The 27,411-nt window shown below is 40.8% G+C and overlaps 2 protein-coding genes across 4 annotated transcripts in view; one reads left to right on the plus strand and one right to left on the minus strand.

Annotated features, from left to right (window-relative positions):
• The window catches only part of acss3 (acyl-CoA synthetase short chain family member 3), a 54,534-nt gene extending 40,219 nt beyond the window's left edge, over nt 1-14,315 (minus strand). The window contains exons 1-8 of one of the 2 annotated variants that reach the window (XM_084910628.1): nt 13,805-14,315; nt 11,127-11,271; nt 10,259-10,447; nt 9,241-9,375; nt 7,415-7,555; nt 6,661-6,741; nt 6,297-6,392; nt 3,778-3,929 (exon numbers count right to left, since the gene is read on the minus strand). In XM_084910628.1, coding sequence (XP_084766754.1) covers nt 3,778-3,929; nt 6,297-6,392; nt 6,661-6,741; nt 7,415-7,555; nt 9,241-9,375; nt 10,259-10,447; nt 11,127-11,271; nt 13,805-14,121 — 1,256 coding nt within the window. In that variant the 5' untranslated portion in view covers nt 14,122-14,315. Of the gene's footprint in view, nt 1-3,777; nt 3,930-6,296; nt 6,393-6,660; nt 6,742-7,414; nt 7,556-9,240; nt 9,376-10,258; nt 10,448-11,126; nt 11,289-13,804 lie in introns of both variants that reach the window. The other variant, XM_084910629.1, reaches the window with a different exon arrangement.
• An 11,953-nt stretch (nt 14,316-26,268) lies between these two features.
• lin7a (lin-7 homolog A (C. elegans)) overlaps nt 26,269-27,411 on the plus strand; it is a 44,934-nt gene continuing 43,791 nt past the window's right edge. For both annotated transcript variants that reach the window (XM_084909632.1, XM_084909631.1), the window contains exon 1: nt 26,269-26,378. In XM_084909632.1, the coding sequence (XP_084765758.1) occupies nt 26,342-26,378 (37 nt within the window). In that variant the 5' untranslated portion in view covers nt 26,269-26,341. The remainder of the gene's footprint in view (nt 26,379-27,411) is intronic.

A 27,411-nucleotide genomic window follows, 5' to 3' on the forward strand; every position in this document is an offset into this window, starting at 1 on the left:
AACTCATGGATTATAGTTTAATGATTTCAGAGACAGCAGCCAATATTTCAGGGCTTCTAGTAGAGCCAAGACAACCAGATAATGAATAACAGATAGCTGATTAAAGACTGCCTGCACACTGTTTACAACTGCTGACAAATTTCAAGAAGCTGTGATTTCCTCAAATGTTTTGTGATCATTACTCAGATTACAAAAGATCATCTTGGTATCAAAAATCTTCCCTACAGATTCTGACTGTTTATATGCAGAATTGTGTTTATACAGGGAGTGCAGAATTATTAGGCAAGTTGTATTTTTGAGGAATAATTTTATTATTGAACAACAACCATGTTCTCAATGAACCCAAAAAACTCATTAATAGCAAAGCTGAATGTTTTTGGAAGTAGTTTTTAGTTTTAGCTATTTTAGGGGGATATCTGTGTGTGCAGGTGACTATTACTGTGCATAATTATTAGGCAACTTAACAAAAAACAAATATATACCCATTTCAATTATTTATTTTTACCAGTGAAACCAATATAACATCTCCACGTTCACAAATATACATTTCTGACATTCAAAAAAAAAATCAGCGACCAATATAGCCACCTTTCTTTGCAAGGACACTCAAAAGCCTGCCATCCATGGATTCTGTCAGTGTTTTGATCTGTTCACCATCAACATTGTGTGCAGCAGCAACCACTGTTTAGAGAGGTGTACTGTTTTCCCTCCTTGTAAATCTCACATTTGATGATGGACCACAGGTTCTCAATGGGGTTCAGATCAGGTGAACAAGGAGGCCATGTCATTAGTTTTTCTTCTTTTATACCCTTTCTTGCCAGCCACGCTGTGGAGTACTTGGACGCGTGTGATGGAGCATTGTCCTGCATGAAAATCATGTTTTTCTTGAAGGATGCAGACTTCTTCCTGTACCACTGCTTGAAGGTGTCTTCCAGAAACTGGCAGTAGGACTGGGAGTTGAGCTTGACTCTATCCTCAACCCGAAAAGGCCCCACAAGCTCATCTTTGATGATACCAGCCCAAACCAGTACTCCACCTCCACCTTGCTGGCGTCTGAGTCGGACTGGAGCTCTCTGCCCTTTACCAATCCAGCCACGGGCCCATCCATCTGGCCCATTAAGACTCACTCTCATTTCATCAGTCCATAAAACCTTAGAAAAACCAGTCTTGAGATATTTCTTGGCCCAGTCTTGACGTTTCAGCTTGTGTGTCTTGTTCAGTGGTGGTCGTCTTTCAGCCTTTCTTACCTTGGCCATGTCTCTGAGTATTGCACACCTTGTGCTTTTGGGCACTCCAGTGATGTTGCAGCTCTGAAATATGGCCAAACTGGTGGCAAGTGGCATCTTGGCAGCTGCACGCTTGACTTTTCTCAGTTCATGGGCAGTTATTTTGCGCCTTGGTTTTTCCACACGCTTCTTGCGACCCTGTTGACTATTTTGAATGAAACGCTTGATTGTTCGATGATCACGCTTCAGAAGCTTTGCAATTTTGAGACTGCTGCATCCCTCTGCAAGATATCTCACTATTTTTGACTTTTCTGAGCCCGTCAAGTCCTTCTTTTGACCCATTTTGCCAAAGGAAAGGACGTTGCCTAATAATTATGCACACCTGATATAGGGTGTTGATGTCATTAGACCACACCCCTTCTCATTACAGAGATGCACATCACCTAATATGCTTAACTGGTAGTAGGCTTTCGAGCCTATACAGCTTGGAGTAAGACAACATGCATGAAGAGGATGAAGTGGACAAAATACTCATTTGCCTAATAATTCTGCACTCCCTGTAATGACTGCCAAATACAAGACAATAAGTGAAAAAATAGCTTTCCTTCTTTTTGTGTAGCAAATTAAGCACTCAAGACAGATTTGAACTGACACGTAAACTGTGATTAACAGCCTTCTACACTTAAAGCGTTTTGAATTCACTTTAGTAGCATCAAAAAGCCAGATTTGATTGGAATGAAAGCTCTTTTTTTTTTTTTTTTGGAACAATGACTGCACCACAAAGAAACCCTGTTTTGATGCTGCTTTTATAATGCAGCATGTGTATGATGGCAAATTGTTTTGCTCAAAACCAATGGGAATTGCAGCAATCTTTTACAAACGCGCTTCTGCCTAGGGGGAAAAAAAATGCATTAAGAACAAGGAAGTGTACACGGGAACAATTGCCTAAATGACTGATTGTGGCAGGGTCACAGCTGAGAGGAGAGATTTCAACAATATGTGAAGCAAAAAAAAAAAAAATGCAGCAGAAAAATCATCTGTGACTGCAGAAAGAGCTTTTAAAAAAGCTGCTATAAATTCAGCACAGGGAACAACAGGAGATCGTCGATTCAGCACACAATGCCAGAGTTACTGAATGATTCACTAGGGCCATAGGTCATTCCCACTTAGAATTGCTTTATGATTGTGTGCTAAGTGGCGTTTTCAGACTGCGGAACAGAGTCAAAGTAGTGACTGACACAAAACCCTCATACATTTTGTACGCTCTGTGCCAAAGAATTAACAAAATCTCATGAAGTAATTAATCCAAGTTAAACTAATACCATGAAAAATGTTTGTTTTTAACTCGGCGCTACAGACGACCTTCACCTGATCATGCAGAGTGATTTAACACAGGTGGGCTGCAGTCAGTGAGATGCTGTTGCTTGTTATCTATCGTGATTAACACTCAAGCGGGTCGAGTTGAGGGTACAGACTGTGAGCAACAGAGGTGGGAGAGGGCTGTGCATCAGCAGATGGCCAGAGACTAACGAGAGGCTGGGCAGGCTGCGCAGACAACCATCAGCCATGAGATGCTTTAACAAGTCACTCCTGGTGTTTCAAAGTCCTCTGCCACTGACAGCTGATGGATATAGCTGCTGTTCTCTCACACAGCAGGTTCGTCAGAGTCCCAAGATAATATGCAATTATCTCTCAGTTTCAGTCCATGTAGCCATCATAATAAGGGCAAAGATCATAGTCTTACAGGCTGAGGCTACGCTAAAAGAAAGAATCCCCAAAAACCTTCTTAGGCTTAAGGTTTTGGATCAACATTAGGGTTGAAAATGAAAAATAACTACAATCACAATCAAGTTGAAACCTCCAAGGCTGAAAAGTTATTGAGCTCTTCACATTCAACTTAACTCTTCCTTTAATGCATTTATTAACCTTTTTAGGCCATTTCGATTAGTGAAATTACCTTCATTGGATTAAATTATGTTTTTCTCATTTGCCTGCTGTAACATGGTAATTTCACACCAACTGAGAAATGTTGCAAACTGCAGGTCCTCAAAGAGCTATTATAGGTCATGGGACAAAAGGCAAGTACACCCCGGACAGGTCGCCGGTCTGTTGCAGGACTAGATATGTACTGACAGTCTTTCCCTCTCACATTCTCGCCTCTCCCCAATTTAGTCCTGCCAGTCACCCTAACCATGTCTTTCGATTGTGCCGGAGTACCTGGACATCTGGACATGATCGCTATGTCTCAAAAACAAACAAACAACAACCAAAAAAAAACTTTAAATTTTCAAAATGAGTCCATACAAACCTACTACCATCTTCTGCATACAGTCTTTTGTATCAGACGGTGTATAACATGTCAGAAATAACTGCAGTCACACAGTAACATCGCTACGCTGCTTTGCTTTGTTTTGCAAATACACATGAGAAACACAATAAATTCTCACATAAGAAGGAAGAAAGGAATTTTATCTCAATTCCATATTCATCCATTTGTTGCTTTAGCACCAATCCCCACTGATTCAAAAACATTTATTTTGTTGCTCTGTACCTGGTCAGTGGATATTTTTTTCCAATTGTAGCTTGGGGGTCCTGCTGCCGGATAGCACGGATAGCAGTGGGCGCTGTGAACATTGAAGAGACTCCATGTTCAGACAAGACACGGAAGAAGGCCCCGGAGTCTGGAGTCCCTACAGGTTTTCCCTGGAATCACACAGTGCAGCAACAACTTGTTACTTTACAGCTTAATTAAGGCATGTGTATCATCGGAATTTGAATAATGAAAAGTAAACACCAGAGATTACAGAGATTATTGTTATTGCCTAAAACCATTCCAGGAATATTTGTGCAATCTTAAGACTATAAATTGCAAAACATGAATATTTATACAACAGCTGTTTAAAATAAAAAAGGCACACAGGAAGATTGACTATCCAGGCACATGGGCATGAAAACACAGTTGCACTACAGGAGTACTGTCTGTCTAGAATAAAAGATAAAGACACAAGAAGCCTGCAGGCAAAGGTCTCCAGCAGCAATTTCCACTCTTTTTTTTCTCTCCCTAGTATTCAACTAAGCGAGCTCAACAGTGAGAAGACAACTGCGGAAGAATAAGAATGGATAAAAGGAGCAGTGAGTCCTGGCTGTCATTTTCACTCCAAATAAAGGGTTTGAAGATAGATGGGCTGCTAGAAACAAGAACCGTGTGGAGCAACCACCGTGACCGAAGTCAAACACCGATTTAAGGAACGGCCAATTAATTCATCGTCCAATAGCGCTGCTGCCTCAAACTGGTGAGGGAACATCAGAGTGCAAATGTAATTGGTGGCCCTATACATAAGAACTACACTGAAAGACGCACTTCCTTCTTGATCCTTTGCTGAAGTATAAAAAGAAACAACTTCAGATTTCAAGCCAAAGAAAAGTGCAGAATCTCAGGAATTGAATTTAGGGACAATCTGGGCCTGGAAAAAAGCGCAGTCATCAATGCACTCTGTGTAAACAGAACTCCAGGTGATGCTTGCTTGTGACATTCACATGATGCATGCATGGAGTCCAAAGAAGCCCATAATGAAGCACTAATACAACAGATCCTCTGTTTTAGGAGCTAAGCAAAAACACATGAAATAAGATAAAAAGAAATGCACAGATCATATGATCATGTGATATTACACTGATCATAAAGCCAACACTAATTACAAATTGCTATACGTTAATAAAAACCCTCTGTGTGAGCCATTTCGTCAAGGTTATAATTATATTATTAAAATTCCCATTTTTCCATGACCAGTCCCTCCCACTGCAACCTTATCTCCCATTTTCTCTATAATGAAAAGATGTTTTGCAAAAATTTAAGACCAAGAAGACAAGGATGGCTTATCTTCTTTGCAGTTTCTTGTGATCTACTGGTGTTATTGAGCTTGGTTTTGGTAATGTAGCTCAATTACAGCAAAAATCATAACCACAATCAATCACATTTTGTTGTTATTGAACTTGAAAACATCTCCTTTTACAGGAGATTTCCTTGAACCAAAAGAATACATGAAAAAAAATAAAGGTAGTGGACAGTGGGTCACACAGGAGTTGGGCCAGAACTAAGGAGCGTGTTTTTGACCGCATAGCGTGTCGTGCAAAGACAACTGTTAGTTCATGCTGGCCTGTCTAAACTGCAGAAAACCTGTGGGTGCAGAAGAGGCTAAAGATGGAGAGCCAAAGCCAGAGCTTTTTGTCATATTTTGTCAAAAGCAGACCGGGTGAGAGACCCCGAGATCTGGAGACAAATAAAGTCACAGACAACCATTAATGATTCTTAGACAGAAACTATGCGACGTGCATTTCCTCCAGAAAGATCTTGTTGGCTCAAGGCTCTTGTTTAGTTCTCTTGTCTCAAGCTGAAATAAACTGACTGAGTTTGAGGTTTTAGGAAAGTGCAAACGCAGCCTGCTATAAAGTAAAGGAGCGTGCATGGGAAAAAATAAAAAAATAAATGCAAAAGAGTAAATCCTTTTATGCCCAATAGCTTGTTTTTCTATAAATGCCGGAAGGCAAAATTCTAAGATGTGATAACTTGCCCAGCCCTTTCACTGGCTGCTTCAATTAATGATGGCATAAACACGAGCATTGACAAACTGCTCTCCCACAACTTCAACACAGGAAATTTAAAGACTCAAGTCCAACAAATGCATCCTGAAAACTAAAAACTCTTTAATACCCGGGTTGGAAGGTGTAGACTATGTGCTGGTGTTCAACCGACTGAAACCAATAACCAAACAATAAAAGGAGCAAAAGTCTGGCACAGTTAGAGCTGCAGCTTCTCTGCAGCAGCTAGAGTCAAATATGGACACAGGTTCACACAGTTCACCACATCTTGAACTTCTTCAGTTTCACTCCACATAAACTGGAGTCTTTAGCCAATCGTGGCTGGCTTCAGTTTGTCGAGCCAACAAAGGTGTAACTTATTTAGCTCTGAACATTGTTCATTTAAGGTTTTATTGCACATATTCTGACACTTCCTGTTGTAATCTAACACCGCAGTAGTTAGTTTGAGATATTAAACTCGGAGGTACGTACCTCATAGAGAACAGTCCCGTTACCGTGTAGCAAAGGAGCATAGCAGATATAAGAGTGGCCAACCACCCAGCCTAGGTCTGAAGCTGCCCACCAAACCTGCCAAAAAGGGATCAATGTACCGAGTTGTCACAACAAAAATGCATGAAAAATTAAGTAAAAACAAATTTTAAAGGCATAATAAATGTAAACAGAACAGCCAGTTGTATAGTGAAAATGAAATACCGCAAGTTGAGTGTAGGATTATTGTGTATTGTATGTTTAAATGGTAGTCAGAGGTCCTTTCAAGCAGAGAGCAGTCTGTCTCTGTATGCTCTTTGTTCTTAAGCATGGCACCACCTCAGAAGCGGATGCTTTATTGTCTTACTTCTCCGGGACTGAGTCCATAAATATTTGACATGGTCCATTTCAGCATCACAGCATAGCCTGCAGTGTCTCGCACAACACCCTGGGAGGGGGGAGATAAGAAAAGCATTAAGACCGGTGGCAGGTACTGCACTAAGCAAAGAAGCACGGGTTTAATATCAATTTTAAACCAGCCACTCAGTGCTGCCTTTCCAAAGGGGACGGCATCTTGTTTCCAGATGACTGCGTCTCAAACCGGCACCCACCTTTTATTAGTTAATAGCGCTGTCTAAACATTCCTGAGCAAAATAGTGTGTCCTAACATCCTCAGCTATTGAGTGTGCCTTCTCAAAGTTATGGTCTCCCTACAGCAATAACTGAGAAATTCATGGGAAATCGCACAGGAAAAAAAAAAAAAAAAAACTGGCAAGAACCGCACTATTAAGCCCAGTAACTAGCCAGCAGGAGGATATTTTATATCATCTGTTGGTCAAAGACAAAATGATGCTATTTGAAAAGAGCCAGGGCTTTTTCCCCCCTCCATTTGAAATTGCCTGCAGGTAATTCCTCCTGCAAGAGGTTCAGCTCACACAAGTTCTTTCTTATTTATGTCATGTTGGGGGTGTTTAGATTGTGCCTGGACTGTTTTGCAGGCTCAAAGATCAGATGAGTCACACAGCTGCTGCATACAGAATTAGCAGCGTCTAGTCAAACACAGCTAAAAGTAAACCCTGTAACTCATCTGCATGTGAGTGTATGGTTATAGCTGCAAGCACCTTTGGCGTCCCAGTGGTCCCAGATGTATAGAGTACATACAACGGATGGTTGGAGGGCAAAGAGGCACAGTCATGTGGCCTAGCAGTGGCCATCTCTTCATCCCAGTCCAGGCTCAACTCGCGACTCATCGATACCCTTTCCTGAAATATAAAGAAAAATAGAGATGATATACAGTCTTCACCAGATCTAATGTACCTGGCAGCACACCCAGGTATAAATCAGTCAAACACACATGGATCTGAATGCACTCTGAAAAAAGGGGAACTGTGTTAAAAATGGCTGTAATCCCTCAACGTTTAATCCAACTCTTGAATTCAAGCTGATTAACTGCACTTCAAATCATGTCACGACTGTTTGACTTAAAATCCACAGCAGCATTCTAAAGAGGCGAAAACACAAAAACTGTGCCGTCATCCAAGTATTTATGGATCTAACTGCATGCTGCATGCAGCCAAACATATTTTGCCATTTATTTTGATTCTTTCACATCTGCGAAGATAACGCGATTCATTTGCTCGGCGACAGCCTCCTCCTGCTCACTGTGGAAGTTCAGCCGCTGCTAATGACTCGTTTTACGATCGCCGCAGGATGAGACAGTCACTCGCGAAGCAGCCGTTCATATCTCCCAGTTATTTATTTGTCACAAAGTGTCACATAGATGAGCTCTCGGAGTGTGAACTATGAGGATCAATTCAACTGACTCCGATGGTTAGAGCTGTGGTTTTGACCATCTTGCTTTACGTGCTTGCCTATGAAGTGAGTCAGTCTCACATGCTGAGTAAATATATATTCCTTTATTTATATTATGTTCCAACTCCCATCTGTCATCGCAATCTGGCAAGCAGCAATCACTTCAGGTCATAGATTATTGCCCCTTACATCTGCTGCCGCTGACATTTCTTCTCATTTCAAACACAGACGTCTCTTTGATACTGCCATTAACATTTAATCACTTTTGGAAGGATAAAGAAATCCTCAAATCTTTTTTCCCCCTCCCCTCCCTTGGCTTCCATAAAAGAGTGTCAAGATCAAGACATCATCAATATCACTCAGACTCTTGAGGCAAAGGCACATCTCCCGCAGACATTTTAGCTCTCCTAAGCGCATTACTTTTTACTCACTTCACTGAAAGCACAGACAGAGCACCATCTTGGCTGATTTAACAACGCTTACCGAACAGCTACCTCCAGCTACCTCCAGCTTACCGAATGCAATAATTTGCAAAGCAGCTGCAACTATCTAAAGTGGTGGTTCACACATGTTTATGGCACTGAGCTGCCAGTGAATTCCTTGTATAAACATAATTCCCTGTGTCCGACATGTATATGATCTCCCAAAAATCCAAACAGCGCTCTTAATTCACCGGATCCTTTCCTGACAGATAAGACCAGACAGGCGCAACAAGATAAAATAAATTGCGCAATGTTCATTTTATTTCACCACAGGGCTAGAGAGCAGTAGCTCAAACAGAGGCACGGATGGTAGGAATTCAGTTCGAGTAAAGAAACGATAATACTCCGCAATCTCCGTTAGAGGAAATGTTAAGTTCACCAACCGTAACATTCAGCAGTGTTTAATTTACGTCTGTATAAAAGTGAAGCAGAACCAAACATCTGCTCGCTGTCACCGAGCAGCAGCTGAAAATGGCTCCAGGCTGAAGCCAGCACGGAAATACCTTTGAGTTCGAACCTGGCAACAGCCGAGAAGTGCAGGCTCCACAAAAATCCCTGCCTCCGACTGACACCTTCGATGATTTCAATGAGTCATTAAGTGTGCTGCTGTTTACTGTGGAAAAGGAAAATAACATTTTTGCTATGGTTTTTACCATGTTCGGCCTGTTGTAGATGAGGACTTTCGTGGGCCTGTGAGAGCTCATCTGCAGGGCCTTCTTCACCAGAGGGATGTACTCCACTCTTCTGCCTGGCTCGATGCCAAATGAGGTTGTAACCAACAGCTTGGGCTGAAAAACAGATCATTTGGGAATTTGGGTTCAAGTGTAACAAGCTTATAGCTCACTCAGGTATGAATCAGTCATTTTTCTGCCTTTCTACCAAACGAGCCATTACAGGTTTAAGTCTGCTCTGGCGTCCTGTCAAATGTAGTTCACAAACTCAGGGTTCTGCACAAAATCTCAGGTGTTCCTACAAATTCTTGGATTTGGAATGTACATAGACCAAAACGGTAAAGGACACTTCTCCTATTTGGCAAACACATTTTGGTTCCAGTATTGGTTATATTCTCTTGAAAGCTTCTCTGTTTAGTTTCGGTAGGTTATGCAAAATTTAAATTTCACAACAAATTTGTTCTGCATAGCAACAGAATACATGCTTTATGCTAAACTGCATAAACATTTATTTCTGTGTTAAAATGTCGTAGTTTACTCTTAATTGTCCCCTAAGAAAGAAAGCAAAGAAAGAAAGCAATGCTCACTGCAGTACTTTCACATTTGTAGTATAAAGACGTCTCTTCCACATTAATTTTTCTATTCTCATATTATTATAAACTCTCACTGGAGACGCCAGGGAAATCATTACGAGTGGTTCTGAAAGGAAAGGTGAGATCTTTGCACTGTAAATGAAAAAAGACACCTTTCTTCTGGCTCTAGTATTTAAGTATTTTAGCTAATGGCACATAAAAGTCAGAATTGTCCAATTACTGGTATTTGCAGTGATCCGCATCTGCTTACTTCATGTAAATACAGAAAATGAACAAAGACCTAGCCCAACTTCAGCCCGTCCCTGGTTTTTAATGAGTACGTATATAATACAGTTCATGCAGCCCTGTTGCTGAGGCTCAGAAAAAAGATCAATTTTAAGCACAAGGTGAAAAAAGCAGCGCCTAACCTTAGCGTGATTGATGCGGACAGACAGCTCTTTAGAGGCGAAGCCGCCAAAAATGAGGCTGTGTGGGGCACCGATCCGTGCACAGGCCAACATGGTGAACATGGCCTGTGGCACCGTGGGCATGTAGATGACAACAAGGTCTCCTTTCTGTACCCCATTCTTCACCAAGACTCCTGCTAACCTGGACACCTGGATTGCAGAGACACATGGAGACAAAGCACAGATTTTTTTCTAAGTTTCCAATCCTTTTTTTCTTAAATTCCTGCATGAATTATTTTTAAATGTCTGCTCGCAACAACCGTAACCAATATGCTAGCACAAAGCAGAGCTGATAACAAGGGTGGAATAGTTTTATGCATGCTGCATATGTTGTTGGATAATTAATGTAGAAAGAAATGCTTAATTTATCCATGGTCCAATTACTAATTAGCTTCAGTTGGAAACAATCTAGAAAGAAAGTCAGTATCTCTTAAATTTCATTAAATGTCATTAAGCCCTTGGGCCAAAAAGACCCCCAAAAAGACCGCCAAATAGTTTTTTTCATTTAAAAAAAGAAAGAAAAAAAGATTGAGTTGTTTTAACAGAATAATTGGTCCAAATGTCAATCGAGTCAATCATTTTCCCTTCTTTCTTCTCTTTTGTTTGCTATCTATAATGCTAATTATGGTTCAAACCAACCGTCATGCTACAAAACTCTTGGCCAACTCTTTGATATTTAATGTCCAGAGAGCATTACAGTTTCTACTTTAACATGCTCATAATCCCAGCAAAGTTTGTTTCATGCTGCAAAATGATGTCATATCATACTGCCATCTATGTCCATGTGCTGTTCAGTTCTGCAAGCTCAGTTTTTATTAAAACTATTTACCTGGTCCTGAAGTTCCCTGAAAGTGATGATCTGTTTAGTTCCAGTCACCGGGCTGTCATATATGATCGCAGGCTGCTCTCCACGGCCGCTTTCTACGTGTCGATCGACGGCATTGTAGCACATGTTTAGCTTTCCGCCGACAAACCTGACAGAGACATACACCTTCAAACAACAAGTAACGGACACATGAAGAGAGACACATGTCTGTCAGCATCTTTACCAGCATATAATGTGGGTTTTTGCCTGGTTTAGAGCTCATTTTTTAAAAAAATAAAAACCAGCCTGAGCCAAACATATGCAGCTGCTTTTGACAGTTGCACACAGTGAACCAATGTTCTTGATAAGGCAATCGTTTGAGCTCATTCTGGCACTGCGCATATGGATAAAGAGCAGCAGGCAGATTGAGCAGATGGTGTCTGGGATCTGCTGTTTTGGAAGCCACATAGACATACAGACATGGTGGCCGTGTCCTTCATTTTCACTGCAGCACATTCAGACAGCTCTCTTTTCCTAGGATACATGGTATAGCTGACAACTCCACCCACGAAACAAAAGAAAAAAGAAAGGAATTTCAGTTCATACTATTCTCAGTGCAGGCAGCTGTGAGGGTGTATGCAGGCTGCTGTGCCACATGCTGTTTTGTTTTACAGCTACATTTTGTTTTTTCTTTTTCCTGTAAGCATCCTATAATTTAATTTCACATCTTTAACTGTGGATGCAGGTATAATTACCCTTTTTTATTTAATTTATTTATTTATCTTTTGCACATCGTAGGAAACTCTAACCACATTAATCACCTCACATCCTTTGATAGTTTTAATGGTTTCCAATTTTTTGTTTTTTTAAATAAGCGCCCTGAACAAGTCAGGCCAAACCATAACATCTGTTCTGAAAATATTACTTTTAAAATCTGGGATTTTGATACTTTGTCATATCTAATTGTTGCTAGTTGGCTGCTTGGCCAAAACTAGTGGTGTTTCAAGCTCTGAGACAATTTTTTTAAGGTGGCAGCAACCTGATGAAACGACTTGTGTTTTATTTCTTTGATAAAAAAAAATATATTTATCCTACTTTTTGGAGCTTAGGGGGGAGGATAGTACTCAACTTTTGGAGTACTAGTGCAACCTGGTACTCCATTACAATGTCCTCTCCATGCCCCCAACATGCACACATATACACTCATCATCATCACCTACGTACACACAGTATTGTTTACCCAAACATATATCATACTTCTGACTCTTGACTGACCCTTGATTTCCTAATTATTCCTCAAGCCTCATCTTGGGGCCATCCTTCCTCACTGACATGCCCATTAAGTTAACTGTTCTCACTCTCACAGGGAACTGCCTTAAATGTTCAATCATATTCTTTCCCTCTGTAAAACGGAAAGAATTGCATTTCAGTAACTCTCAAAAATGGTCCAAGGAAGAAACAGTGGTGACCCAGTGACAGCGTCATGAGTGGGCAAGGCTCAATGATGCACATGGGAGACGAACGCTGTAGTATCAAATTGCCAAAAAAAAAATGTAATGCTAGTTCCCTTCTATGTTGTATTCTGTCACCATAGAAAAGTATCAGAATACAGTGGATTGCCATTTTTTTTATATATGGCTGCATAAAACCAGTCAGTGTCCCCATGCTTACCCCCCAACCACTGCCGAAACCAAGAAGAAGGGGGACATGAGCATCAGAACTGGACAGCTGGACAACAGACTCTGATGAGTCACAATTTCTTTTACATCATATGGATGGCTGGGTGCTGTGCATTCTTTACCTGGTGAACAGCTGGCAGCAGAATGCAAGAATGCAAGCCTACTGAGAGTCCATGCCACCACATTTCTGTTTCGAAAGGGGGCTCCATAAAAAAAGGAGGCAGGTGGTCATAATTTAATACCAGACAGATATATATCCCACCAATTAATGCTTTCAAAGTGTTACCATATAGGGGTTCTCCTGGGAACTTCCCTGCTCTAAATACCTGATTCGAATAATCACCTGGGTAGTGAACGTTGCAGCTGTCTGTTAACAGCACCCAGGATAGTGCAATAAGCAAAAATGTGGTTCGTTTTCTGGGGTCAACGCGATTCCATAGACTTTCCATCAACAGCAGAGCCACTTGAAGTCCACACAGTTCCTGAGCGTCACCCATTGGCTCTCAGCAAAACTACCAATCACAGAAGAAATAGGCGTTCCTCCAGGGATCGCTAACAACTTAATAACCAATCATAACAGAGCTGACGTTTCCCCGTCCTAAACCAACCACTCACAACAGGACAACCCTCCAGGTTATCCAGTTGGTAATCGCCCCCAAATACAGTGATGTAGTATAAAGGTTTCATTGTAATACATTAATCGTACAGTCACGCGCATAAAAGAGTAAAATGACGAAGCTATGTGTGCTGGATGAAGAGAAAATAAACCACAATATCGTGGTTTCTATGTGAGTTGTCCAAAAGTTATTCATTACTAAGTAAATAACTTCAGGGTAATGAGATTATTGAGGGCGTGTGTCCACTCAATGGGATATTATCATACATGAGAGAACACGTTGATTTCACTCATGAGACAGGTGGCGGTCACGCACAGGTTGTTTACCACGTTTCATTCCAACTGGCCCACACAACATTTAACACCAGCTGTTCTGCAGTTCACGTGTAGTTCACACTGAAACCTACCAGTTTGGGAACACCGGATCCTCAACGTGCAGAGTTTTACTCCACGGCTCAAACCAGTTTATGTCGCGCCCCACGTCAGCCCAAAACTTCTCGGGGTTGTCCCTGGCCGCCGCGAAGACTCGGCTGTACGCAGTATCAGACGCATACTTTCTGCAGCACTGCGTGGGGAAGTGCGACTTAAAACTCCCAGATGCTTCACCTGCATTTCGCTTTGCTGCTGCACAGAGAGTCCAAGCAAACCTCCCGAGTGTCTTCTTCCGCAGGACAGGAGCGCAGTTATTCAGGCGCTGGACTGAGTGTTTTACCCTGAGAAGCATTGTTGCTGGGGGCGTTTTTTGAACTTCCACGCTGCTTTCCCGCGTCCCTCTTGTTTTTGTGTGCAGCTTTGGAGCCCGCTTCTACAGTTCAATGCTAAGCGACGTCATGCGGGCCCACATAAAGGCAGAGGACTTACGCAGAAATTCTTAACAAGTGCCTCAGGGAAGGGTGTGAACTATGAACTGGATTTAGTTGATGCTGCAGGGGGATTTTAAAACACAGTCAGTGTGATTACACAACACATAAGCTCCACCGCAGCTTTCTTAAACCAACTATTTTGGGTGGAAAATAATTCCAAGACATTTTTCTAACTTTAAGCAAGAATTCTGCCGTGCAGTGCAAAGAAGAGAGGAACATTGTTGATAGCAACTGTACCTCCTGTCCACCGGATTTACTTATTTATTTATTTTTGTTTACTTCCAGCATCATTAAATTTTAATTGTCCTCGAGGTAATATCAATACTCCCCTTTGAGTGGAAAAATGCAAATAGCCCCACATCTGCTAAAACTGATCATGGCGTGCATTCATGTTTGCTTGTGGGTATTAATGGGAATAATTACTCGTGTAGAGTCATTTAAAAACCTTAAAAATATTTGCATCTTTCATTAAGCCGATTTTCCAATACAATCACAGCACATGAGCAGCGGCAGCAGCTCTTTGTCCTCGCAGATTGTGCCGCCTCATGCACTTCTTTCCCTATCACTGGTAAATACCCATAATACAGCTGACCGCTTGAAGAAGTGTGCCCCTCGTTAAATAACTCATCCATCTGATATTTCAGATCACCTGTTTATGTTTATATGTGCTGAGCAGTTGCGCTGTCCAGTATAGGTGGTGCAATGATAGTTTCGTTATTGGTATCAGAACGATATGAGCATTATAAGATCGATACTTTCTGTTTAGTGTGTAGTCCACTGATGTCTTACATAGATTATTTTTGGTAATGAAAAAATATACCTCAAACGTGCGCTGTGAAAAGTATCTGGACCTTCTTGTGTTGACTGTGACTTCTGTTTTATTTATAGCCTCCTACAGCACATTTAAACACAGAGAGATCCTTTAGAGACAGGAACATTTACATTGCTGTTTACATCTCAAAAAGCCCCACGGTATCAGATGGATACCGAAATTTGCACTGTGGCACAGCACTACTTTTCACCAGAAGTGGTCAACTTGAGTTGGATTGCAGCTACTGGCTCTATGACACTTGTCACCATTTCAGTAAAAGTGGGGGGAATAAAAAGTTTAATCTTTATCCCAGCTGGCAAAAGATATCAGTAATCAGCAACTGATTGATGCCTTCTTACACCCACCTGCACGTCTTATCCTGAAGGTATTTGAGCATAACAGAACTATAATTTTCTTTCTTTTTCAGTTTTAAATAAAGTATTGATTCAAATCTCATCATATTTCAACCATGCTTTCTCCTCTCATGCTATAATTTGTTTGGCCAAAAGGTCTCACTAAATCACAGCTCCCCCAAGGAACTGCCATACATACATATATATATATGAGTAGATGGCGTTGGCTGAATATGTATCATTCTCTCTGGCACCTTATGTGCATAGACCACTATCTATTAACCGCTTTCACAGGCTAATCAGACCCTAAACTTTTCATAGCTTTATATAAGCCCTCCGTCTTGATTTGATGTGATGAGTGTGAATGTTTTAAAGCAGAAATCAGCCGACTGCCCTTCAGAAACCGATGGAGAAATGATTCATCACTCTAGCCCGCAGTGTCTTAATGTAGTTTGAAAATCAAATTCGTTTGAAGATAATGATCGCTGTTTTACATTCTGAATGGGTTTTAGATGCAGTTGTCATAAAGACTAACGAATGATTTCAGTCAATATCATTCATGGTTTTAAGTGAGTGATACTTCATAACGGTTTATTAGAGCTGAGTGAATTTACTTTCAGCGATTGCTTCATATACAAAATACTAGAGGCACCCAATCATTACAGGAAATAAATAGAGGTGAAAGCCATTACCCCTTGTTAATTATGCTTTTAGTGCATTCATGATAAAAGAGGAGATGAGATGAAGTTGGACTGAGGTATATTTCAAGGCTTTGACAAAGCTCAATATACATTGGGATGTATTCATGTTTTCAGTTTGCAGAAAGCATCAGGATGGAATTATGATGCCATCACACAATCAGCCATTACTATTTGACAAAGTAAATTGGTGCTGTTTCCCTGAAGGGGGCGTCAGTAGTCTGTTAGAGCTTGGGTGCCAAATTTGTTTCTGTCCATGGGCCACCTACAGCTCAGTTTGAACTCTCAAGTGCAACAAGCACTTTATCTTGAAAAAAAAAATAGACAAAAAAAATAGACAAAAACAAAACAATTCACAAAACAGTTATTTCCACGTTAGTTTCAATGTAAAAAACGTGCATTCTGGGGAAAAAAATCATTAAATGAACCGTCCAGAAAAACATCCTGAACATCCTCAGATGTCTTAAGAATAAATATGTCTCAGTTTTCCCGCATCCATTCAGTCTGCTGTCAGCACAACGAAATGCTGCTGTCATAAATCAAATAATAGTGTCAGCACAGTTCCAGCTCTGTGGCTTAACCACCTTACTTCAGTCTGATAAAGCAGGTCATGGCAAATGTCTTTGCCAGTAAGAAGACACTAACACTACTGATCATTCAGACTTCTGGCTCGAATGAGTTAGTTTGCACAACCAATCTGATTGCATTGTCCATTCTAAACAACTCGCAGCACAGTGCTGACTGGTGTAAATTAAACTGAAATGTCCCTTCTTTCTCTTCTGTTTTCATCTTTCTGTCTCTGCAGAGCTGTCCACTGCAGTGGGCTTTTTAATGTGCAGATTATAGCTGACACGCCATATGTTTCACACTCTGTATTAAAGGTTTAAATCCCATAGTGGTGCTGCCGAAGTGGGTCACAATCAGTGTGACAGGCTTTGTTCAATATAGTATTTGAAGGTAGGGTTCTCTGTGTGCTGGCCTGCCTGACTTCAGAAGGACATTCACCTGCCACTTTATTAGTACACTTCGTGAGTATCTGGATTCTTTCTGCCTTCAGAACTTTTTTTTGTCTTCATGGCATAGATTCAATATGAATAAACATTCATCAAACATTTTGGTCCAGATAGCATGCCATCAGAAATTGTTTACACTATGTTCATCAAGGGATGGAGATGGTCAGCAACAAAACTCAGGTAGGCTGTTATGTTAAAATGAAGCTCAGGTGGTACTAAGCAGCCCATAGAGTGCTCAGAAAATATCCTCCACACCATCAGACTCAACCAAGAGGCTGAGCTATTGCAGGATGGATCCATGCTTTCTTGTTGTTTGCACCAAATTCTGATCCTACCATCTGAATAATGCAGCAGAAATCAAGGAAGGGGATGTAAGGGGATCCCCTTCCTTGATTTCTGCTACTGGGATTCTCGAGAATCCCAGTAGATCAGCAGTTTCTGAAGTATTCCGACCAATGTCTGGTACAAGCTAGTGTGCCACATTTAAAGTCACTTTAAATCACCTTTCTTCTTCATGCTTAGTTTGAACCTTGTCTTAACCTTGACTGCATGCCTAAATGCAATAAGTTGCTGCCATATGATTGGCTTATTAGATATTTGTGTTAATGAGCTGTTGAATAGATGTACCTAATAAAGTGACCATTGAGTGTAAATGTCCCACGACTTGTGTCTTTTTTCTTAGCAGATATTAACAATAAAGAAGAAAGATGATTTTCTGTCATATGAACGGAAGAACAGCAGATTAACAAACTCTTGGTTATTTCAAAACAAGGATCGGTTTTGGTACTCTACTCTTTTTCCCCCCTGGTTATCCACACATCCAAAGTTTGGAATGGCCAAACTTTGAGACCCACTCACAAAAGTGCATCTTGACTTGCCTTAAAACAAAACTTTAACTGTGAGATTCATAGTTTACACAACAGCCTGGAGAAGTGCATGCGCATCACCATCCTTCACTTGGTTGTTCATACACAGGAAATTAGTTGCATCAACTTGTCTCGTTAAAGAATAAATACAGTTTTAAAGAATTATCTGTCACACGTTTTTCAAGATGATGTTTTTTTCATTATCTGTCTGGCACCGTCTGATGGAGCAATATAAGCAACCCAGCTGCTGCGGAAAAGCAGCCTGTCATCTTAACACAAAATATCCAATAAATACTTTATTTTCGAGACGTTATCGCTCAACAGGAAATTTTCATCTTTTTTTTTCCCACTGTGGCATGCCGGATGGATCACAGTCAGTGCGGCAAAAGGATTGGAATCGATGGTTGACAAATTTAATAATGGCCTCTTTTAATAAGCAGTTGTTACCTGGAAATGAAACCCATGTTATCATTTAGTGAAATACTTTACTTATTTCCGTCACCGTAAAACCACAGTCGGATAAATTCGAGCTACTGTTTTATAAAAGCTTTACTCTCTGTGTCAACCAAACAAAATCTAACTTTTATGGATTTTATTAGCCTTTTATCAAAGCCATGTGAGTGATATTGATCTTTTTTACGAATGTGTGGCAGGAAAAGGAATAAGGTTCCAATTTTTTCCCAAATGCCCATATGACCTTACCTGTTGAATTCATTTTGAATGGGTACTGATGGGAATTGAAGATACAAATAGAACTTGCACACTGGCTAATGCTCTGAGCTTTGATCTGCTAGGCAAACAGTCCGGCCGTCTGTATTTGCCCTGTCCACATGGCCTCTTGCATCTCCTTCCGTGGAAGTGGAGGCATTTCAGAAATCAATTCACTTGCAGCTTTGCGGCTTAAAGACCAGTGCAGCATAATCCCAACCTCGTAAAAAAAAAAGCAGACCTGTATTCCAGCTCATATAGATGGAAGCCTGTAATCTCGCTGTGCCCTCTTTCTGTGTGCTCTCTAAGCCCTCGCCCTCTCAAACCGTCCATGCAGCCTACCACTTACCACTATTTTGCATCTGCACACAGCTGTGTGGGACTGTTGGTGGATTGAATTTGCTTTTACTTAAGTACTATGTGTTTGTAAGAAGCGTGCAAGTTTAGAAACTGTTTAATTCAAATGCAGAGGAAGCTGTTAAATATTTAAAAGTGCTGAGAATGGAATTTAAATGATATACAACAGGGGTACATTAAATTTATTTAATGTTTTAGATATAGCAGCCAATTTGAAGTGAAGTGAGGTAAAGAGGTGTGGTATTTGCCTCCCAGCTGGGTGTGGGCTAAAATATTTAGTGCAATGCATGACAAGATAAATGGGATTTAAGTAAAATGTCTGTGTTTATGAGCCTGGGTTTTGCTCTGAACAGCTGTGCACATATTAGTATAAGTGCTAGTCATTGCCTCAGGTGTGTATTCATGTTTACAACTTGCATTTGTCATGGCGAAGTCATGGTTCGTGAGCCATGTGACACGTCATGCTGCTTTAGCATCTCTCCAACCTGGAAATCTCTTCTTATTTCTGTTGAGCATGGCTTCTGTCAGCTGTAATGTCTGCATGTATGAGACACGCCAAGGCAGCAGGCACCATTAGGCAACAGATCTACAGTAAATGAAGAGAGCCAGCGGTTTGGCACCATTCTGTGGTAGCACATAAACATGAGGATTAATTCTTAAGCCCTCCAATTTAGGTTCACTACCGTCATTCGGTCCTTATCTGGCTGTATGCAGTGCATGTAGCCAAGAGAGAAGATAACAGGCGGTATGGCTCAGTGGTTCACAATGAGCCTTCATGGCAAGCTTGGTTGCAATCACCTGATCTCTGAAGTGCAAGGATTATAGCTGTGTAAGTGTTCATGTGTGCACATGAGAGTCAGCATGCAATCCAGGTCGAGCTGGTTGACTGCAATATGGTGAAACTTTTAAAATACGTTACTGTGACAGATGGAATACCAATTTTGACTGTTTTTCAACATATTATTAGCTTAATGACTAAGGTCCGCCATCCCTCTTCTTTTAAAAGGTATCTTATGTGTCCCATGAGAGCACTAATTCAATTCAATTCAATTCAATTCAATTCAATTCAATTCAATTCAATTCAATTTTATTTATATAGCGCCAAATCACAACAAAAGTCGCCTCAAGGCGCTTCATAGATACAGAGAAAAACCCAACAATCATATGACCCCCTATGAGCAAGCACTTTGGCGACAGTGGGAAGGAAAAACTCCCTTTTAACAGGAAGAAACCTCCGGCAGAACCAGGCTCAGGGAGGGGCGGCCATCTGCTGCGACCGGTTGGGGTGAGAGAAGGAAGACAGGATAAAAGACATGCTGTGGAAGAGAGACAGAGGTTAATAACAGATATGATTCAATGCAGAGAGGTCTATTAATACATAGTGAGTGAGAAAGGTGACTGGAAAGGAAAAACTCAATGCATCATGGGAATCCCCCGGCAGCCTACGTCTATTGCAGCATAACTAAGGGAGGATTCAGGGTCACCTGGTCCAGCCCTAACTATATGCTTTAGCAAAAAGGAAAGTTTTAAGCCTAATCTTAAAAGTAGAGATAGTTTCTGTCTCCCGAATCCAAACTGGAAGCTGGTTCCACAGAAGAGGGGCCTGAAAACTGAAGGCTCTGCCTCCCATTCTACTTTTAAATACTCTAGGAACAACAAGTAGGCCTGCAGAGCGAGAGCGAAGTGCTCTAATAGGGTGATATGGTACTACAAGGTCATTAAGATAAGATGGGGCCTGATTATTTAAGACCTTGTATGTGAGGAGCAGGATTTTGAATTCAATTCTGGACTTAACAGGAAGCCAATGAAGGGAAGCCAAAACAGGAGAAATCTGCTCTCTCTTTCTAGTCCCTGTCAGTACTCTTGCTGCAGCATTTTGGATTAGCTGAAGGCTTTTCAGCGAGTTTTTTGGACATCCTGATAATAATGAATTACAGTAGTCCAGCCTGGAAGTAATAAATGCATGAACTAGTTTTTCAGCGTCACTCTGAGACAGGATATTTCTAATTTTAGAGATGTTGCGCAAATGGAAGAAAGCAGTCTTACATATTTGTTTAATATGTGCGTTGAAGGACATGTCCTGGTCAAAAATGACTCCAAGGTTCCTCACAGCGTTACTGGAGGCCAAGGTAATGCCATCCAGAGTATGAATCTGGTTAGATACCATATTTCTAAGATTTTCAGGGCCGAGTACAATAACCTCAGTTTTATCTGAATTAAGAAGCAGAAAGTTAGCGGCCATCCAGGTCTTTATGTCTTTAAGACATTCCTGCAGTTTAACTAATTGGTGTGTGTTATCTGGCTTCATGGACAGATAGAGCTGGGTGTCATCGGCATAGCAGTGAAAATGTATGCTATGTCTTCTAATGATGCTGCCTAAGGGAAGCATGTATAATGTAAACAGAATTGGTCCTAGCACTGAACCCTGTGGAACTCCATAATTAACCTCAGTGTGTGAAGAGGACTCTCCATTTACATGCACAAATTGGAGTCTATTAGATAGATATGATACAAACCACTGCAGTGCAGTACCTGTAATACCTACAGCATGTTCTAATCGCTCTAATAGGATATTATGGTCGACAGTATCGAACGCTGCACTGAGGTCTAGCAGGACAAGCACAGAGATGAGTCCACTGTCAGAGGCCATAAGAAGATCATTTGTAACCTTCACTAAAGCTGTTTCTGTGCTGTGATGAGCTCTGAAACCTGACTGAAACTCTTCAAATAAACCATTCCTCTGCAGATGATCTGTTAGCTGTTTGACAACTACTCTTTCAAGGATTTTTGATATGAAAGGAAGGTTGGAGATTGGCCTATAATTAGCTAAGACTGCTGGGTCTAGAGATGGCTTTTTGAGTAAAGGTTTAACCACAGCCAGCTTGAAGGCCTGTGGTACATAGCCGATTATTAGAGATAGGTTGATCATATTTAAGATCGAAGAATTAATTAATGGCAGGACTTCTTTGAGCAGTTTTGTAGGAATGGGGTCTAAAAGACACGTTGATGGTTTGGAGGAAGTAATTATTGAAGTTAACTCAGAAAGATCAATTGGAGAAAAAGAGTCTAACTTAACATCAATGGTACTAAGAGTAGCTGTAGATAATATTACATCTGTGGGATGATTACTGGTAATTTTTTCTCTAATGATAAAAATTTTATTTGTGAAGAAGTTCATGAAGTCATTACTAGTTAACGTTAAAGGGATGGTTGGCTCAACAGAGCTCTGACTGTTTGTCAGCCTGGCTACAGTGCTGAAGAGAAACCTGGGGTTGTTCTTATTTTCTTCAATCAGTGATGAATAGTAAGATGTTCTGGCTTTGCGGAGGGCTTTCTTATAAAGCAGCAAACTATTTCTCCAGGCTAAATGATGATCCTCTAAATTTGTGACACGCCATTTCCTCTCCAGATTACGAGTCATCTGCTTTAGGGTACGTGTTTGAGAATTATACCACGGAGTCAGGTACTTCTGATTAGAGACCTTAGTTTTCACTGGAGCTACAGTATCCAGAGTCGTACGTAGTGAGGAGGTGAAATTATTAACAAGATAATCGACCTCTGTTGGGGTAGCGTTCAGATAGCTGCTCTGCTCTGTGTTGGTACAGGGCATTGAAGATGATAACAGTGGGTGGATTATATTCTTAAACTTAGTTACAGCGCTTTCAGAAAGACATCTACTTTGATAAAATCTACTCTCCACCGCTGTGTAATCAATTATTGTAAATGTAAATGTTATCAGGAAATGATCAGACAGGAGAGGGTTTTCAGGAAACACTGTTAAATGTTCAGTTTCTATGCCATATGTTAAAACAAGATCTAGAGTGTGATTAAAGTGGTGGGTGGGTTCTTTTACATTTTGAGAGAAGCCGATTGAGTCTAATAACAGACTAAATGCCATGTTGAGGCTGTCATTTTTAGCATCTACATGGATGTTAAAATCACCCACAATAATTATTTTATTTGAGCTCAGAACTAAATTAGATATAAAGTCTGAGAAATCAGACAGAAACTCTGTGTAAGGCCCAGGTGGACGATAGATGATAACAAGTAAGACTGGTTTCTGAGTTTCACAGCTGGGGTAGACAATGTTAAGCATCAGGCTTTCAAATGAATTAAAAGTCTGTCTTGGTCTTTCATTAATTAATAGGCTGGTGTGAAAAATTGCTGCCACACCGCCCCCTCGGCCTGTGCTTCGAGGTTTCTGGTAGTTAGAATGACTCGGGGGTGTTGATTCATTTAAACTAACATAATCATCCTGCTGCAACCAGGTTTCTGTAAGGCAGAGTAAATCAATTTGTTGATCAATTATTAAGTCATGTACTAACAGAGACTTGGAGGAGAGAGACCTAATATTTAATAATCCACATTTCACTGTTTTACTCTTTGGTTCAGATGTGGATACTGTATTGTTCTTTCTTTGTAATTGTTTATGTTTAAGTTGTTTGTTGCTGGTTTTTAGTTTGTTTTTTGTCTTTTTGGAAGCTAACACAGTTTCTATGGAGATGTGTTTTTGGGGGGGTAGCAGGAGGAGAGAAGCTGCAGAGAGGCGTGTAAGACTGCAACTCTGCTTCCTGGTCCCAACTCTGGATAGTCATATTTTGGGGGGTTTAATAAATTTGTCCATATTTCTAGAAATGAGAGCTGCTCCATCCAAAGTGGGATGGATGCCGTCTCTCCTAACAAGACCAGGTTTCCTCCAGAAGGTTTGCCAATTATCTATGAAGCCCACATCGTTTCTGGGACACCACTCAGACAGCCAGCAATTTAAGGAGAACATGCGGCTAAACATGTCACTCCTGGTCTGATTGGGGAGGGGACCAGAGAAAACTACAGAGTCCGACATTGTTTTAGCAAAGTTGCACATCGATTCAATATTGATTTTAGTGACCTCCGATTGGCGTAACCGGGTGTCATTACTGCCGACGTGAATTATGATTTTACTGAATTTACGTTTACCCTTAGCCAGCAGTTTTAAATTTCCTTCAATGTCGCCTGCTCTGGCCCCTGGAAGACAATTGACTATGGTTGCCGGTGTCTCTAGCTTCACATGTCTGAGAACAGAATCACCAATTACCAGAGTTTGACCCCCGGCGGGTGTGTCAGTCAGTCAGGCTACCTCTTGTTTTTATGAGCCTAAACTGAGTAACACTCCTGATGTCAGAATGCAGAGCTCTCTCGATATTCAGGAATATAAATATCTATATTTTTAATTTGGCTCTTGACTTGAAGTACTGAAGTGTTATATCTTTATGCTTAGTTGTTAAGGTTGTAATGTATGTTTTTAAAATCAGTTTTGTGCCTGACATTTGCGTGTAATTTCATTTATGGGCTTGCCATCAAAAGCACTTTGAGATGCCTGCTTTTATCAAAGGCACTTAAGGTGAGTCCAGTCAAGTAGACAGTGCTGAAAAGAAAATCATCTTGTAGTAACGGTGACTAGCTGTTAGTTCAGATTCTAGGGCTGAATCATGGCAAAGGTAACGCCCTTGTATGTGGTGTTTGGTTATTCTCCTCACACCTCCGTGGCCTCCAACTGCTTCAGTTTGTCCAACAATCAAAACACGCTGGGTTAATTTTCTTGTAATTGTGACCTTGACCAAGGCACAGACTTGAAGCGTGGAGTTGATCCCACGAGCCCACTGCCTCAAATACTAAGGATGGGATAAATGCAGAGAATTGCTTTTCCTACAGGGAAATAAAGGGTCTCTCACTCTGTGAAGGCCATGAGAGGCTCCAACCTCCCTGCAACCCTGAATAGGATAAGTGGAAGAAGATGGCTATGATAAACTGTAAAAAATAAACATGTTCAGTAATATGTGGACTTAAATCAATTCAAAGAAGAGGTGTGCTCTGGCAGTTTTACATTGTCAGTATTCACAAAGGCAGGTTCTTTAAGAAATGGCTCACCCTGTTTGGTATGCAAGAAGACAGAGTTGTGCACAGAGTCCTGACTGTAACTCTGTGCAACACTTTTGTGGTGAACTGGACTGTCTGGAAGGAGGACCAGTGCTTTTCACAAAACCTTTTGTGCCTACATAAGAGTAGAACATTGCAATTAAGTTCCCAAACGCTGCTGAAAAGCCATCAAAAAAAGGGAACTCTGTTATGACAGCTGCAGCCTATATCCTGTTTTTTAAACAATATGTTCAACATCAAAACTTTGAATACAACACGGCCGCATTCTCTGTTGAACATACCACATTACTCTTTCTCCTGAAAAACTGGACGTTTGTTATTTATTGATTTCATTCATTGAGATAAGATTACATTAACTCAGCTTTTCAAATTAAATGTAGCTTGCAAAACGAAATGAATCATATGATTCTCAGACTGCGGCGCTATACGATCAGACTTTTTGCCCCCTGTTGGCCATTGGAAAAACTGCAGAGCATGGCAAAGTTTTCACAAGTCCATATTTTATATACAGCACAGGATTAATCCAAAGATTGTGTATTAAAGATAAATGTAGGCACTGTGACCTCTCAGAGCCCTGTTGTAAAGCATGAAGGTGCTTTGAAACCAGATGTGAGGAATCCCAAAAGGTTGATTCTGTTCATCTGGACCTAACGTTTTCGTCCAGATGAACAGAATCAACCTTTTGGGATTTACTTACCTGGATGATTGATGCATGCATCAAGACATATGTGAGGAATATGTGACACTAAGAGACGTTGCATCCTCATAGGCAAGTGATTTGTAAATCATAGTAAAACATACCCTGCTTTAGTCTACCTTTTTAATCTAAAAAAAGTCCACAGTTATTCAATTAAACATTATGGTGTATTCAGTGAGGCCCAAAACTAGCATTTGCGACCATAAACGAATCGGGAAACAGTTTCCTGAGATCATAAATTAAAGCCAAGGTATTGGTACAACCATAAGAGTCTCCCCCTGCTGGCCATTAGAAAGAGTGCACTTTTAAAGCGCTTCCAACACTTTTTTTTTGTAGACAATATATTTTTGATCTAATGTAAAGAATTAAAAAAAAATAATGTATTTTTTGTTTTTTATATGTTATCAAATTAATTTTCATCTTGAAAAATCCAAATGATTTTTTAATTTTTTTTTAAAAAGCCAAAAAAAACGTGAATACTATTTTTCATTAAGAGCGTAAACAGCAGCGCATAAAGTGCAAAACAGCTGATAGCAGCACCAGGTGACGGAGATGGATGGAGATAGTCTAATCCTCTCCCAGCCACTCCCAACCTCTCTCTCTCCCTCTCCCTGTGATGCTGCAGCTCCTGTAGGCTCTTCAGTCTCCAGTAAACAGCAGTCATGGCGACAGTGGTCCAACCGCTCACACTGGATCGAGGTAAGGCGCTCGGAGCTTTGCAGTCTGTGCATGTCACCGGAGAGATTATTTTCAACCTTTTTTCCCCCCCAAAACTTGAGCGAGGATTTGGTTAGATTCTGATGTTTTTTGTTTTTTGGTGTGTGTGTCCAGCTCGGATTTCCTACACATCGTCTGCGCGAGTCGCTATTTCAAGGCAATATGAGCTCTGGCTTTTCTAAATAAAAGCCCGTCGGTTCCGTCCGTGTATTTTTCCAGACCGGAGCGCTCAGTTCTTTCGTCAAACTACCGAGGGGGTTTCTGTGAGCACGAACATCTTGAAATTAATACCCTTAAACCACTTACAAGGCGTCCCGTTTAATTTCATCTGTATTATGTAACCCCTTTGGCAACATTGTCCCGTTAAAGCTCGCTTTTTGATCTTCATCTGGCGGAGACAATAACGCTCAAATCCTAAAGCGCCTTGACACGAAAAATCTACTTTGTTAGACGGGAGATAACTTCTCAGGCTATCTGAACTGGACAGGTGCAAGACTGGCTGATTGGTTCCCTCATCAGGGTGTAGATGTTGTGTTTTGTACTTGTTGGAAGCGGTGTGCAAACAAACCGCGGTTGAGGGTTAATGTTGTCCTGTGATGATGTTGCCTAGCCTGTTTTGTTAATTCATCTCAGTTAGCGTTCAGAGCTGTTAGTAATTACAGACTTTGTAACTTAGACACAGATTAGTCCCCTGATCTCATTCATAAGATACAATAATAATGCATGCAGGCTGAAAAAATGTTCAGTTTCCGACCTAAAGATGCTGTACAGATATTTAAAATACACTAAGGTCTCTCGTAATATCATAGTAATTCCTCTACAAAATGTACAAGTACAAAATGTCATGTACACTTGAGAAGATGCCCTTTACATCTCAACACTTTCATCTTAAAGGAGTCTATTTTTGAGGTCACTTTGAAAAATCCTCCCAGTCGCACATTCAGACCAAATGCAGATCCGCTGGTGAAATGTAATATTGCGCAAGCCTTTCATAGGGAATGGATACCGTCAAATA

Source organism: Perissodus microlepis, chromosome 17 (genome assembly GCF_051167445.1).
Source record: "Perissodus microlepis isolate ML-2025 ecotype Zambia chromosome 17, ASM5116744v1, whole genome shotgun sequence".
Lineage (NCBI taxonomy): Eukaryota > Metazoa > Chordata > Actinopteri > Cichliformes > Cichlidae > Perissodus > Perissodus microlepis.